Raw genomic sequence first — 15,379 nt, forward strand, 5'->3', positions numbered from 1 at the left:
ATTGTGCACTCTGTGTAATGTAGTTTGGTGAAGAAAACATCTTGTTAAATTCTGGCATTAACTCTTTTTTCTTTGATTCTCAGGTCTTTTTTGTCATCCGTCTCATTGCTGGCCCTGCAGCCAACTCCCTGCCTGCCATCGTTGAGCCTGACCCACTCATTCCATGCGACCTGATGGACGGGCGCGATGCTTTCCTAACTCTTGCTAGAGACAAGCACCTGGAGTTCTCCTCACTACGAAGGGCTCAGTGGTCGACCATGTGCATGCTGGTGGAGCTGCATACGCAGAGCCAAGACCGCTTTGTTTACACCTGCAATGAGTGCAAGCATCATGTGGAGACCAGATGGCACTGCACTGTTTGTGAGGTATGCTTGGTGAAGTTTTTCCTAGTCGTGTGCCCGGAGTGCTCTTCAACTAATTTCACAATATTAACTAATGAAAAAGATCTCTACAGCTCATCTTCTGGCAGTTAGAAAAGAGAGGAAATGTTTTCTGTATCAGATAATGCTATTAGTTGACTACTTGATATGATTTCTGTCTCCTACTTTAACGCTGTGAAGAACTAAAATAGCAGAATGGTGTTTCCCATAGTTCGTTTAAGGTACTGCTGCTTAAGCAGCTGGAAACTGTAGCAATTGCTTGAGTTGTAATAGTGGGCTTACTTGATTCTTCTGAATTGCAATTCTTCCTTTCTTCCTCCAGAGTCAGAGTGGTGCTGCGATATTTCTCTAAATAGGGTTCTTCATCAGCTTACCAATACAGAGATTTTGTTGTGCTATAAAACAGATTCCTGTACTTGTGTGACTATTCTGCTAAACTGTTGTCAGTCTGTAGTAGCAAACAGCATACCTGTCCTAGAAATGTTTGCAATACCCAGGGTGTTTGAAGATGAAGCCCAGTGACCTGTGTCAATGCTGTGTCCTCCAGAAGCTGGAATAATCCTGAATCTGGCTTAATTTAATTTTGTAGCCTGCTGGAATTAAATGACTACCTTGGATTCAGTTCTGAAAATCCCTAGTTAAAATTTGATACTCTCATTTTGCAATATATACTGGAAAATAAATTCCAAATTTCCTATGGATTAATGAATCCTGAGGACTTGGATCTTCTTAAAATCAGTTACTGAGCCCGGACTCTTTGGCTGTTGTTTTCACAGAATGTAAATGCTGTTCTATTCTTCTGTCAGTACGCTTTGCAGTTTAACTCACTTGGAAATGCAGCTTTCATTCTGCTTTCTTTGAAAATTGGTCAAGATTGAGAGAAAAGGTACTCCTTTTGAAGAGGCAGTAGATGGGCCTTTCCTCTCTCTTCTCCTTTTATTTGAAACAGGAAAGAGAGGGATTTTTCCAGCCCAGCTGAATCATGTGTGACTTACTAACCCAGAGCAAACTTGTCTTTCAAGCTATTTGTGTAAATTTCAGACACCCTTACACCCATGTGCTTTCCCTGGCAATAATTTGGGTTTATTCCTCTCTGCTACCTCAACGTAGCCTGAAAAAATAAATTTTTCCCTCAAGCAACAATTTGCCTGGAAGGAACAGTCAGGGAGCAACTTGTTGGGGTAGCACGGCATTTATTTTATTGTATGGAGTTACGGGATCACTGATAACTCTGCCTTCGTTGTCTTTCCAGGATTACGACCTGTGCATCACCTGCTATAACACTAAGAATCACGACCACAAGATGGAGAAGTTAGGCCTTGGTCTAGATGACGAGAGCAACAACCAGCAGACTGCGACCACGCAGAGCCCCGGTGATTCGCGGCGCCTGAGCATCCAGCGCTGCATCCAGTCTCTGGTCCACGCCTGCCAGTGCCGCAATGCCAACTGCTCGCTGCCGTCCTGTCAGAAGATGAAACGGGTTGTCCAGCACACCAAAGGCTGCAAACGCAAAACCAACGGCGGGTGCCCCATCTGCAAGCAACTCATTGCTCTCTGCTGCTACCACGCAAAGCACTGCCAGGAGAACAAGTGCCCGGTGCCCTTCTGCCTCAACATCAAACACAAGCTGCGGCAGCAGCAGCTTCAGCACCGCTTGCAACAGGCGCAGATGCTCCGAAGGAGGATGGCGAGCATGCAGCGGACCGGTGTGGTGGGCCAGCAGCAGGGGTTGCCCTCGCCCACACCAGCCACCCCGACGACTCCGACGGGCCAGCAGCCCCCGACGCCGCAAACCCCGCAGCCCCAGCCTCCGCCGCAGCCTGCCTCGCAGCCTCAGCCCGCGCCTCCCAACAGCATGCCGCCCTACTCCATGCCGAGAACTCAGCCCCCCAGCGCTGTGTCCCAGGGCAAGGCAGGCGGCCAGGTGACTCCTCCGACTCCACCCCAGCCACCTCAGCCGCCGGTTCAGGGGCCTCCTCCAGCAGCGGTGGAAATGGCCATGCAGATCCAGCGGGCGGCGGAGACCCAGCGGCAGATGGCCCAGGTTCAGATTTTCCAGAGGCCGATTCAGCACCAGATGCCCCAGATGCCGCCGATGGGAATGAACCCTCCGCAGATAGCCAGAGGTCCCGGCGGCCATATAGATCAAGGCATGGGGCCGGCAGGAATCCAGCAGCAGCCGCCGTGGGTGCAGGGGGGCTTACCCCAAGCTCAGCTGCAGCCGGGGATGCAGAGGCCATCCATGATGTCCGTGGCCCAGCCGGGTCAGCCGATGAATATGGCACCTCAGCCAGGGATGGGTCAGGTCCCCGGCGCCGCTCAGCCCAAACAACCACCTCTGCCCCAGGCAGCCTTACAAAACCTCCTGCGGACTCTCAGGTCTCCCAGCTCACCCATGCAGCAGCAGCAGGTGCTCAACATCCTTCACTCCAACCCTCAGCTGCTGGCCGCTTTCATCAAGCAGCGGGCCGCCAAGTACGCGGGCTCCCAGAACCCCCAGGGGATGCCGGGGCAGCCCGGAATGCCCCAGGGGCAGCCGGGGCTCCAGCCGCAGCAGGCCATGCAAGGGCAGCAGGCGGGGGTGCACCCCAACCCGGCCATGCAGAACATGAACCCCATGCAGGCGGGCGTGCAGAGGCCCAGCATGCCGCAGCAGCAGCCGCAGCAGCAGCCGCAGCAGGCCATGGCCGGGATGAATCCTCAGGCGCAGCAGATGAACATGAATCACTCGGGGATGGCTCCCCAGTTCCGCGACCTCCTGATGAGGCGGCACCAGATGATCGAGCAGCAGCGCCAGCAGCAGCAGCAAGGAGCGGGACCCGCGCTGGGGCCGGGGATGGCCAACCACAACCAGTTCCAGCAGCCCCAGGGCGTGGGGTACCCCCAGCAGCAGCAACAGCAGCAACAGCAGCAGCGAATGCAGCACCACATGCAGCAGATGCAGCAAGGAAACATGGGACAGATAAGCCAGCTCCCCCAGGCGATGAGTGCAGAGACAGGAGCCAGTTTGCAGCAGGCTTTCCAGCAGAGGCTGCTTCAGCAGCAGATGGGGTCCCCAGCTCAGCCCAATCCTATGAGCCCCCAACAGCACATGCTCCCCACCCAGGCCCAGTCCCCACACCTCCAGGGCCAGCAGCTCCCTTCATCGCTCACCAACCAAGTGCGTTCTCCGCAGCCCGTACCCTCGCCGCGGCCCCAGTCCCAGCCCCCCCATTCCAGCCCGTCCCCCCGGATGCAACCTCAGCCTTCTCCACACCACGTCTCCCCGCAGACCAGCTCCCCACATCCAGGACTGGTAGCTGCCCAGGCTAACCCCATGGATCAAGGGCACTTTGCCAGCCCGGACCAGAGTGCAATGCTTTCCCAGCTTGCTAGCAATCCCGGCATGGCAGGCCTCCATGGTACAAGCGCCACGGAACTGGGGCTCAGCTCCGAGAACTCAGACTTGAATTCAAACCTTTCACAGAGTACACTAGACATACACTAGACACGTTGTAGCATTTTGGGAGCAAAAAAAGAAAAAAAAAAAAAGAAAAAAAGAAAAAAAACTTATTTTCTCAAGACTTTTTGTACTGAAGACAAATTTTTTTGAATCTTTCTTAGCTAAAACAACATTTTTCCCTGGACACATCTGAACTCTGCAGCAGTAGTTTGTGGTTTTAAAAACAAACCAACAACGAACCTGAGGGACAGTAGAGTACAAAGAATATATTTTTGTTATGGCTGGAATCATAACCAGTCCTTTTTCTTGTTTTTTTTTTTTTTTTTTTTTTCCTCGTGTGCGTTGGGGAGGTCAGGGGAAGAGGGTGATCTTTTGGCTGTTCACCAAAGGACACCCTACTCATGCCTCCAATAGGTTTTATTTTTTTTTAAATTAATGAAAATATGTAATATTGATAGTTATTATTTACTGAGGCAGATGGTAAACATTTTCCCTATTCTGGTTTTTCTTCATGTCACTGCAAAAAAACAACAACAAAAACATTTTAAAGACAACAACACAGGAGAAACTATTCCTAAAACCGGAGGACAAAAGGGGTTAATGTTGCTTTAAAAATACATTACATATATAAATATATATATATTAAAGTAAATACCAATCTTTTCCTCTTTGGTTGGAAATATGTCAATTCTTTGAAAAATGTAAAAATATTAAATAACTCAGTCCCCTCCTGAAGTCTACTTTTGTCCTCCAAGAATTTTCTATACAAGAGTCTGAGCTTAAAAAAAACTTCAAGTATTAAAATAATTTGTACATGTAGAGAGAAAACGACATTTTTGCAAATACACAGGGGCAGCTGCCAAATGGATGTAGTATATATATTGTGGTTTCTGTTTTCTTGAAAGAATTTTTTCGTTATTTTTACATCTAACAAAAGAAAAAAAAATAAAAAAGAGGGTAAGAAACAATTCCAATGGGATGATTTTAACCTGAGAAAGTCCCTGGGGTTTCTTCTTTATGCTTGCTTTCTCTCTCTCTCTCCCATGCCCTTTTCCCACCCTCTTCCACCTTCTGTAAAACTTGAAAATAGAAAGCAAAAAACCCTCAGCTGTTGTAAATCATGCAATTAAAGTTGATTACTTATAAATACGAACTTTCGATCACTGTATAGACTGTTAAAAATTGATTTCTTATTACCTATTGTTAAATAAACTGTGTGAGACAGAACGCCTGTTTTTAATGTTTCCCTTCGCTCCAACATGTGTTGCTTGTTCATAAACTGGCGGAGTGGCCGACTTTGTGCTGCTTCCCGTGTTTGCTGTTGAGAAGTTGGAGAGCTATTTAATGTATATGACTGTTTTAAAATGCAAATCTATAATAAGGGACGTGGAGTGACGATTAGTCTTATAAATGGACGCTTTGGGTACAACTCTGCATTCGCGTTTGTTCGTGGCATGTATTTTACCAAAGAACCGAGGTCTGACCTCAACAGTTGTGCCAGTCAGCTGCGCCGCACCCTGCTCAGCCAGGCTGGGAGCAGCTGATGTTCAAAGGACCTATTTTCCATTTGGAGATGAGAACTATTGTTTGGATATGTGACATTAAAAGATCCTATTTCACTTGGAATACATTGTACAACTTTTGGCACCAAGGTGGGGGCGTGAGGTAAGCTTGTGTGGGTGTCCCCATAGGCACTGCACTGGGACGGCTGGCAGTAACGGCTGCAGGTCAGGCACCTCCGTCTGTTTTGGGGTTTTCCTGCACAGAAATGCTTCAGCTGGGGTGTGCGTGTGTAGCAACCCCAGTTGTGTGCAACTGCCTGCACGTGGTGTTAATCCTGTCATGTCAAAGTCGTGTGTTGTGTGGTGGGTCCCTTGTGGGCTTCCCAAAACACTCTGCTGGGTGCAGAGGGAGTAACTTGTGCACCTGGGAGACCTGGGTCCAGGTCTGGAAGTCTGGTGTGGCGTGAGCATTGCTGTGTCCACCAAGCCCCGGCAAATGGTGTGAGCAAGCTGCCCTCAAGGGGAAAAGGGCTGGCAGAAGATGGGGGAAGCTGGATGGAAGGTTGCTGCAGCCAAGCGTTGTCCAAGAGCAATGGTGCTTTGCAAAGTGGATGGATGTTTGAGGCTGTTAGAAAATGGGAATAAAATGCGTGGTATTTGGGTATAAGCACCAGTAGATTGATTGTCCTGTGGATAGAAAGGTGTATTTGATAGCAAAAAGCCTTCAGCAGGATGGTGGAAAGTCCCTGGAAGGCTCAGAGAAAAAAAAACAGCCCTGTGCTTCGGCATTCTCTCATGAGGGCACGGCCAGCTCTGCACCAAGCCCCTGAAGCCCCCAATTCCTGCATCTGCAGTGGGAGGCACTGAGAGAAGCAACCACAAAGCCCCATGTTGAAGGCCAGGGCAGTGGAGTGGGATGGTTGAGCCTTGGGTTCTCCATTTTAGACAAAGCTTGCATCCTTCCCCGTACCCATGCAGAGCCTCATTTTACTTTGAGCCTTGGGCCTTGTTAGGCTGTAGCATAAATGAAAATCCTTTTTGACTAGACAAGTATAAAGTGTACCCGGCTTTCTGGCTCGTGTATGCTTTTTGTATATCCCAACTTACAGGCTTGAATGCAAGCAAACTTTTCCAATGTTAGCACAAAAAAAAAAAATCTGGTTTGAATTTGTCCCAGCCTGCATAGCAGCATCTGGCCCTTGCTGAAGTGGGGAAGCCTCAAGACCTTGCAGAGCAGCTTTGATTCAAAGAGCCACAAATCTTCCAAACTTGAACATCTACGCAGTGACTTGCTGAAGCATCACCAAGACGTTTTATGTGACAGCACAGCTGCTCTGTCCCTCTTTGTAGATGCCGTCTGTGAGCCAAGTTCAAATGTTACTGAGGTGGTGTGGATGATTGGGGACTTTGGATTTGCATGGGGTTCCTTCCCCCTTCACTGCTCTGCTTTCCCTGATCTCAGCAGAGAACCAGAACCCACCAGCTGAGCCAACACCACAGCTGACTGGGGAAAGGGTAGGGCTCCAGCATGGCAGTAGGTTGTTAGCCACTTGGTCCAGCAAAAAGAACTCCTACACAAAGTTGAGAATTAATCACCAATTAGTGTTGAAAAGTTTTAGCAATACAAAGATTTATTGTCCAGCTACAATGTTACTAAGGCTTAAAGTAAAATTGCATTCAGTTCAGGGATGTCTGCACCAACTTTCTAGTGTCTGCCCCTTCCACTGCCACTGACTGAAGTTGCAAATGGGGCAAGCTCACAGTGAGTTTGTCGGGGAAGGAGTATAGTGTTCATGGTTTCTCCTTCAGTTATGGGATCAACTGTAAAACAACAACTACTATTCTCACTTGGTTCACTTTTCCACATTATATACACATTTGCTGTTTATGGAGTGTTGTCTGCATGTTGCACGCTTCTTGTTATATCTAAAACTGGTTCTACCTAGCTCCCAGTTGCTCCAGTGACTTGGTTACTGGTACCTTGCAATAGCACTGGGCAGTGGCATCTTGCGACTGTGTCTGCACCGCCTCCCTTGTTCTAGCATCGTAGATCCTCCACTCAGCACAACGACTCATTGCAGAATCACAGAACGGCTGAGGTGGGCAGGCACCTATGGAGATCGTCCAGCCCACCTCTGTGCTCAAAGCAGGGTCATCAAGACCAGGTTGTACTGGGCCGTGTCCAAAGGAGTATCTCCAGGAGGTGCTGTGGCCTTTCCAGGCAACCTGGTCCAGTGCTTGACCACCCTCACAGGAACTAAAGTTTCTTATGTTTAAACAGAATTTCCTTTGTTTCAGTTTGTGCGCGCTGCTTCTTGTCCTGTCCATGGGCACCACTGAGGAGAATCTGGCTCCATTATCTTTTCTTCCCCCATCAGGTAATTATCCACACTGGTATGATCCCCCTAAGCTTTCTCCAAGCTAAACAGTTCCAACTTTTCCTCGTGAGGGGTGTGCTTCAGTCTCATAATCATCTTCACAGCCCTTTCAAGTGGGCTGTCTCCAGTAGCTGTGTCTCTTGTATTGGGAAGCCCAGAAATGGACACAGGGGTGGACTCACCAGTGTTGAGTTAGAGGGGAAGAATCACCCCCCTTGATCTGCTGGCAATGCTCTTTGCCACAAGGGCAAGTTGTTTGGCACGTTGTTCAACTTGGTGTCCCCCAGGACCTCCAGGTCCTTTTCTGCAAAGCTACTTTCAACCGAATCAACTTCCAGCATGTGCTGGTGCCTGGGGTTGTTCCTCCCCGGGGGCAGGACTTTGCACTTGTCCTTGCTGATCCGCAGGAGATTCTTGTCAGCCCATTTCTCCAGCCTGTCCAGGTCCCTCTGGATGGGAGCACAGCCCTCTGGTGTCTCAGCTGCTCCTCCCAGTTTTGTGTGTGCAGGCTTGCTAAGGCTGCACTCTGCCCCGTCATTGAGGTCACTAATGAAAATGTCTAACAGTACCAGCCCCAGTACCGACCCCTGGATATACTGCTAGTGACTTGCTTCTGCTGGGCTTTGTGCCGGTGATCCCAAGCCTTCAATTCACCTCACTATCTATTTATCTAGTCCATGCTTCCTCGGTTTGTCAGGATGTTGTCAAGGACAACGTTAACAGCCTTATAAGTCCAAAATAAACAACATGCGCTGCTCTCCTCTCGGTCGACAAGTCAATCACCTCATCCCAGAAGGTTGCCTAGGTGTGATTACCCTGTAATTCATGCTGACTGGCCTCAGTCACCTTGTCCTTACTGTGTCTGGAGATGGTTTCTGGAAGAATTCCTGTCACCTTACCAGGGACTGAGGTGAGGCTGACTGGCATGTGGTTCCCCAGATCCTCCTTTGAGGCAGGACTCTCATTTGCGCTGTTCTGCTCCTCAGGAACTTCCCCCATTCACCATAACCTTTCAAAGACAACAAAGATTGGCCTTGCAATGTCATCAGCAAGCTCCCTCAGCACTCAGGGATGCAATCATCAAGTCTCACAGACTAATGCATGTCTAGTTTGTTTAAATGTTCCCTAGCTGGATCCTACTTCACTGACAGAAGTGAAGATGGTGCTCTAAACATTCCCAGCAGGTTCAGGCAGCTGCAATTGCTGATGACAAAGAACTTCAGAGAGACACCCAGATGTGCTGACTTCCCAGAAAAGCTGAGAGATTTCCCCACAATGCTGTCCTCCCAGAACTTCCTTATTTTCACTTTTGCTTTCCTTGTTACACTTGGGTTGGGCCCCCTTCTGCCGTGTTTTGCTGTTGTCAAGATCTCTCCTTTCAAAGCCATGCTGCAACATCCACCAGCCAAATTAGTCCATCACGTCCTCACTTGATTGTCAGTTGTCCCATCCCTCACCTGCTGTTCCTAGTTTAAAGCTCTGCTCCCCAGGTTGGGCAGCTTAGCAAAGATGTTTTTGCCTCCCCGGTCATGTGGATCCAATCTCTTCATGGTAGCCTTTGATCCTTGAAGAGTTTCCCACGGTCATAAAAGCTAAATCTCTGGTGTGCCGCTGCGTTGTTGCTCCCCCTCAAGCAGAAGACCCTATAATTATGGCTACTGCATCCAGAGCCATGAAGCCGTACTTGATATGCTCGAGGTCTACCCTGGAGATCTGCAGGTGGAGCAGAAGACATCTTGGTGCCAGAAGTCACGAGCTTCCAGCCTTCTTTACCACAGGAGTCTCTGTGTTCCCAACTTGATGGGCACAGACTTCAGCGAAGACAAACTTCGGAAAGTGACGGGTCTCCGAGAAGATGCCATCACGAGCCAGCCTCAGCCAGAGTGAGAAGCCATGAACACTGCTCGCAGCCTGAGCCTTGCAGAGCTGTATCCTCACCCAGGACAGCTCAGTTTGGGTGGAGGCTTGGATTTACAAGAAGAGCTATTCCAGGGGCTGCTGGAGGCCATGCCCCATGGCCTGTTACTGCCTTGAACGCCTCCTGAGCTTGCTGCTGTGCAAAGCCCTGCGTTAGCCACGCTCTGGGTGCTGCGCTCTAGGCCCAGCAGTTAAACGGGCCTCTCGCTAGGACCTGCTGTCTGTCACAAAAATAAATAAACAGCAAGTGCATGGAAGCTAAAACAATGTTGGTAGCAGCCACCTGCTCGTTAGACAATTGCTGTTACAGCCAAATGAGCTACAGCACAGCTCTGGGCAGGCCAAGACGAGTCCAGACAGAGCCTGGCAGGGCCTGAGTTACTCACACAGTGCAGGGCTTGTGGGCTCCTGAAGGCAGTGGCAGCACCATGGCGAGGCTGACACGCACAATGTGGCAGTGCCAGCTGTTCCAGCTCCTGCTGCCTTTTCCTGTGCTTCTTCCAGTGCTTGATACACATCCAGCTCCTGTGGAAGAAACTCAACCTTCTCTTTCCGAGACGGTCTTTTTACATACACTGTGTCCTTGACTGTGCTGTTCCCAATTCCAGCCAAACCCAAAGTCTCTGGCCCGGCCTCTCCAGAGAGTGGCCTATCCTGACGTGCGTTAGAAGCATCTGCTCCTAATGACTGCTTCTTCCTAAGTGTGCAAAGAGGCCTCCTACCTTTAAAATGAGCTTTTCTTTGAAGAACATTGATACATCTTTGATACATTGTCCTGACTAGGAATATTTGGTTTTAGAAGCCCTCTTAGTGGCTGCCTTTGTACAACACAACCCTTCATAACTGTCAGGTTGCACAAGGATCCGTTTTCTCCCTGTGCTTGTCAAAATAGATCACATGCTATGGATCCTGACCTGAGACAGAGCCTAGACTGGCCCCTGAAAGTGTGAGAGCACACCAGGCTGCACCTGCAGTGCTTTCAGCAGCTTCTATTTCCGAGCCACTGTCAAAAAGCCATGGGGCTGCTCCATCAGCCTTACCAGGCATTTGCCTGCCACTGGTGTTTGCCTGAGCCGACTTTGATCTGGCACTTCATCTAGAAAAACAGGGGCTTGATGATTGCCTTAAGTTGCCTTAGTTGCACTTCCTTAGAACGGGGTCTTGTCTGTAACTCCCCAGGAGGGATTGTGCACACAGGGGATGTTCGAGAAGGAAACCTGTTTCTGTAACCGGTGCTGTGGGTAGCTGATAGGCAACGAGCCATGGTTCCCGTCTCTGCTCCACATTGTAGGGAGCGCGGTGGATTTGGAGGGGTGGAAGTATTACTGTTGGCACCTGAGCTATCTTTGAAGCCCTTTGTAGCTCCTGGTGAAGCTGTGGTGGCTCAGACCTGTTTACCCCAGGTGTTCTGGGTGGTGCCAGGCTCTGGCATACCTTGGGAGCACAGAGCTATGTGGGATGCAACAATGAGCTCTGTCTGTAGGTGCTGTGCCTCTCCCCGTGGGGCTAGTGCAGACAGGGCCTCAGGTGTAGGGGCATCCCTGGGCTGATAAGATAGGATCTCCAAGGGCTGGAAGGCAGGACTCTAGTGCCTTGCCTGGGAGATGACACCTGGCAAGCCAGGGCCCAGCCTCTCCACACTACTGCCCAGTGTAGCAGGTCCAGGAGAGGGAGACTGCAACACAGCAGTGGTAGGCTGGGCCCCATTTTCTGCTGGTAGCAACCCTAATTCCTGAAGCTGAAGGGCCTTCAGGCATTTCCTTTTATTGTGCTTTCTTGCAAATTGCAGTGAAAGTGAAGAGCAGCAGACAGGGAATCCTGTGTTCTTCCTGTGTGAATGGGTCAGTAACTTCATGTTGCTCCTGGGCTATGGACCATGTGCTGTGTCTTTTCCGAAAAGGCATTATAGGGGCATGTGAAGGAGACAAAAAAACCTCTTCCCTACATAACTTGTGCAGCCTGCTTGGTTTATGGAGCAGCACATTTTCATTTCTGCTGGAGGAAGATCTGAAAGGTTCCTCTGAGAGACGGAGAGCTGGCAACAGGTTGTAGGTGAGGCATCAGTTACTGAGCGCGGTGCTGGATCAGTACTGTGCTGAGACAAGGAATTTCATTTGCTTCAAGCACAGTCGCATTACATCTCTGTCCAGTCAAAGATCGGGACTTGCTTTTTCGGTTGGTGTCCCAACCGGCTTCCAGCCTGTGGTGTATGCTGACTCACACAAACCCACAGGTAAGACAAGTCTTTGTCCTTACTTGGCACTGCTGCTGAAACCCGCAGCACACACTGCCCAGCCCAGCTGAATTTCTCTGCAGCCTGTGAGGAGACACGAGCTAATCCACTTGTGCTCCTCCTGAGTGTCAGCAGGAGCCACCCTGCAGCCTCAGCCGCCTTGTGCAAGCCCGGAGCCAGCAATTAAGTAGCAGGTGAGACTAGCATTAATGTCCTGTTGGATCACACAAGGACAGCAGGAGTTCAATACTGCCCTTCTTAATGGTTTGCAGACGGTGATGGTGCATGCGACAGAGGCACCAAAGTATCCAGCCCTGGGATGTCACTTTTTAAAATAAAAGACTCAGATGTGGTGGTGGGGAAATGAGGCTGAATGTAAATGCCTCCCTGCCCCATGGCTCTTGAGAGAGGATGTTCCTGTTCAGAAATAAGCATCTGTGCATGGCTTTGGCACCTACAGTTACTGCACTGCTTGTTTCTCTGTTGATCAGACTAAAACCAGGTGTCTATGGCACTTTTGTTCTCTGTTTTGAAGGGGAATTCAGGAACTTGTTCTCTGCATCCAGACTGTGATGATCAACTATGCAATAAAACAAGTGCCTTGTTTTAAAATGGATTCTTCCTTGGAATATGCATTGCTGTGCGATGATGGAGGCTTCTATAGGCCATTCTCTGGTACTCGTGATGCTTACAAAAGCAGTGGCTTCTTCTTTTATCTCAGTACTCTTCTGGGACTGTCTGTGCATGTCCTGGGTCAATGGAAACGTATGTGTTCCTTTAAAGAGAGCTGTATTTTTCTGTGAGACCCAACTTCTTACAAAGGGTTTGTTTATCTTGCCTTTCAATGTTTAATTTCTTCATGATGTTCCTTGTGCTGGAGGTTGCACTGAATTGCAGCTCAGTGTTCCCAGATGTATGTAAATATCTGAGACAAATTTAAAGGATCAAGGACATGCTGGGAAGACTGATTCTTTTGCTGCAATGACCATGCTGAGGATGTATGTCATCTGCCTAAGAAAATGGCTCCCTCCTCTTTGTGCCATGGCCTCTGCACAGCTTCAGCAGATGCACCTTCCCCTTGCCTTCATTTCCAACCACACTGGAGCACACCACACCACACCCTGCACTGTTATACATAGTCGAGCAAGAACCTATATAGCTTCAGGGGGATGATTTTAGTGTGTTGTATGGCTGCAGTGTGTTGCAGGTGGCAAGTGAGTGAGACTAACACATTTCCCTTCCCCGTTAGACTAGGTTCTAGATGTTAGGTTCTTTTTACAGAAGCACAGAGCTGGTTCTCTCACAATTCAGTAGGCTCTGATGGATTAAGGGAGAATGAAATTTATTCAAAAGCATATTGTTGTTCAGCATCGGAATAGGGTGGGGAGTTAAAATCAGAAGGCTTATTTTCAGATTGACTTTGTGGGGTTTTCCCCCTTTCTTCTGGAGTGTGGCACTGAAATGAGCTCCTGACTCAATGTCTCTCTGGTGAGCAGAGGTTTGGGAGCCATGCAACAGACACCTCACCAAGCCTGGTGACTGCAAGCCAGGGCGGCCTAAGGCCTGAGGCAAAACCTGCGTCTAACAGCAAGCAATCATGCTGCCATGGCTTGTAACCACATTCACTGGCTGGATTAGTGCTGCCAAAAGTTAGAAGCCCAAAATAATGTGTTAAAAAATAACAGATCTCAAGTGCGCTTCTGTTTGCTCATTGTCCAAGCTTGTACTGGAGGATTTCAAGCCTTTTTTCCATCACCTGGGCCCAATTCACAGAATCACAGAATCACGGAATGTTAGGCATTGGAAGGGACCTTGAAAGATCATCTAGTCCAGTCCCCCTCGTAGAGGAGAAACACCCAGATCAGGTCACACAGGAACACGTCCAGGCAGGTTTTGAATGTCTCCAGAGAAGGAGACTCCACAACCTCTCTGGGCAGCCTGTTCCAGTGCTCTGTCACCCTCACGGTTAAGAAGTTTCTTCTCACGTTTAAGTGGAACCTCCTATGTTCCAGCTTGCACCCATTGTCCCTTGTCTTATCATTGGATGTCACTGAGAAGAGCCTCGCTCCATCTTCCTGACACTCACCCCTTACATATTTATAAACATTAATAAGATCACCCCACAGTCTCCTCTTCTCCAAGCTAGAGACCCAGCTCCCTCAGCCTTTCCTTCTAAGGGAGATGCTTCACTCCCTTAATCATCCTCGTGGCTCTGTGCTGAACTCTCTCAAACAGTTCCCTGCTGTCACCACAAGGAGTGAGAGAGCACTCTTACCTGCGACTTAAGAAAGCACTTGTAAAGGGTTTCCGCCTTGGTAAACTGTATGTAATGCACCAGGCCATATGGATGTTGTGGCGTCTCATCATCTGCTGTTGGCTGGACATACTGGTCCTCCAGACTGCCCCTTCTGCTGGGGAAGGTGACCTGGCAAGAGGTGGTGATGGCACTATCATAGAATGGTTGTGGTTGGAAAAGACCTCCAAGATCATCTTGAAGCCAGGGATAGAAGACTAGAGCTTAATCAAATTAATGACTTCTAAATAAAACAATCGTAATTATTAAAGCCAGAAATGGAAGAACGAGGGCTTGCTTAATTGCATTAAAATAGATATTGCTGAGTGTCTTTGCTTACTACTGTGCAAATTAACTGAAACAAGGAGTCTCGAGGCCCCTCACAGAGGATGTTTTCTGACAAAATGGGGAATCTGTCTCAAAAAACAGATGAGACAGACCTTGTGGTTTGGACAAGAGCCAAGGAACAGCTGAGTCTGTACAAAGGCAGGGGGTCAGCTAGTGGTGATGAAGAAGAGTTATCAGCTTTCATCCCCACGACCCCCCGATGACCACCAGCAGAAGGCACTGCACAAGCGCAGATGGGAGGAGTTTATGGAAAGGACTTCTTGGAGCTAATTGTAATACAAAGTGGGGATAGGTTATGCATATGTGTAGGCATATTGGGAAACCTCATGCATCTGTAACTCTTTACTGCATATAACCAAAGCAAGTTGCCGTGTTAGGGTACGCATGCCTTTGGGAGCTATCTCGCTTGTGCCCGGCGCCAAAATAAACCACATACCTACTTTATTACTCATGTGCTTGGAGTTGTAGAGTTCTTCCATGAATCAGTCTAGTCCAATCTTTAACCTCATACTTACAAGTCCACAGCTAAACAATACTACTAAGTTCTATGCTATCCTCCCAGGCTTGTGGAGGAATCAAACAGGTAGCGCAGCTCAGCACTGAAAGGTAAATTTAGTGGTGGAGGTGGGGGGTGTAAATACTTAAAACTGAAGGATTTATCTCCCAGACGGTTAAATCTTTGGGGGTTTAAATCTCCTACATCTAAGAAGGCTGTTACATGTTCACACGTAAGGTAGGACGTGCTGTCAATTAAAAAAATGTGACGGCCAAGCAGGTGGCATTGCCTTTGCCAAGGAAGGTTCTGCCAGAGGATCGTGAATCAGTAAGGGAGACACTGGCTGCTTCCACACAGGAAGTTATAAAACTGTGTACATTCAGGGCCTGC

At 48.9% G+C, this 15,379-nt stretch overlaps 1 protein-coding gene across 1 annotated transcript in view; it reads left to right on the forward strand.

Annotated features, from left to right (window-relative positions):
- Positions 1–5,049, forward strand: part of EP300 (EP300 lysine acetyltransferase) — a 62,970-nt gene extending 57,921 nt beyond the window's left edge. The window contains exons 30-31 of the mRNA XM_084507216.1: positions 84–365; positions 1,633–5,049. Of these exons, the coding sequence (XP_084363342.1) occupies positions 84–365; positions 1,633–3,867 (2,517 nt within the window). The 3' untranslated portion in view covers positions 3,868–5,049. The remainder of the gene's footprint in view (positions 1–83; positions 366–1,632) is intronic.
- The last annotated feature ends 10,330 nt before the right edge of the window (positions 5,050–15,379 follow it).

The sequence above is a fragment of the Aythya ferina genome, assembly GCF_964211825.1.
Source record: "Aythya ferina genome assembly, chromosome: 1".
NCBI classification, from domain to species: domain Eukaryota; kingdom Metazoa; phylum Chordata; class Aves; order Anseriformes; family Anatidae; genus Aythya; species Aythya ferina.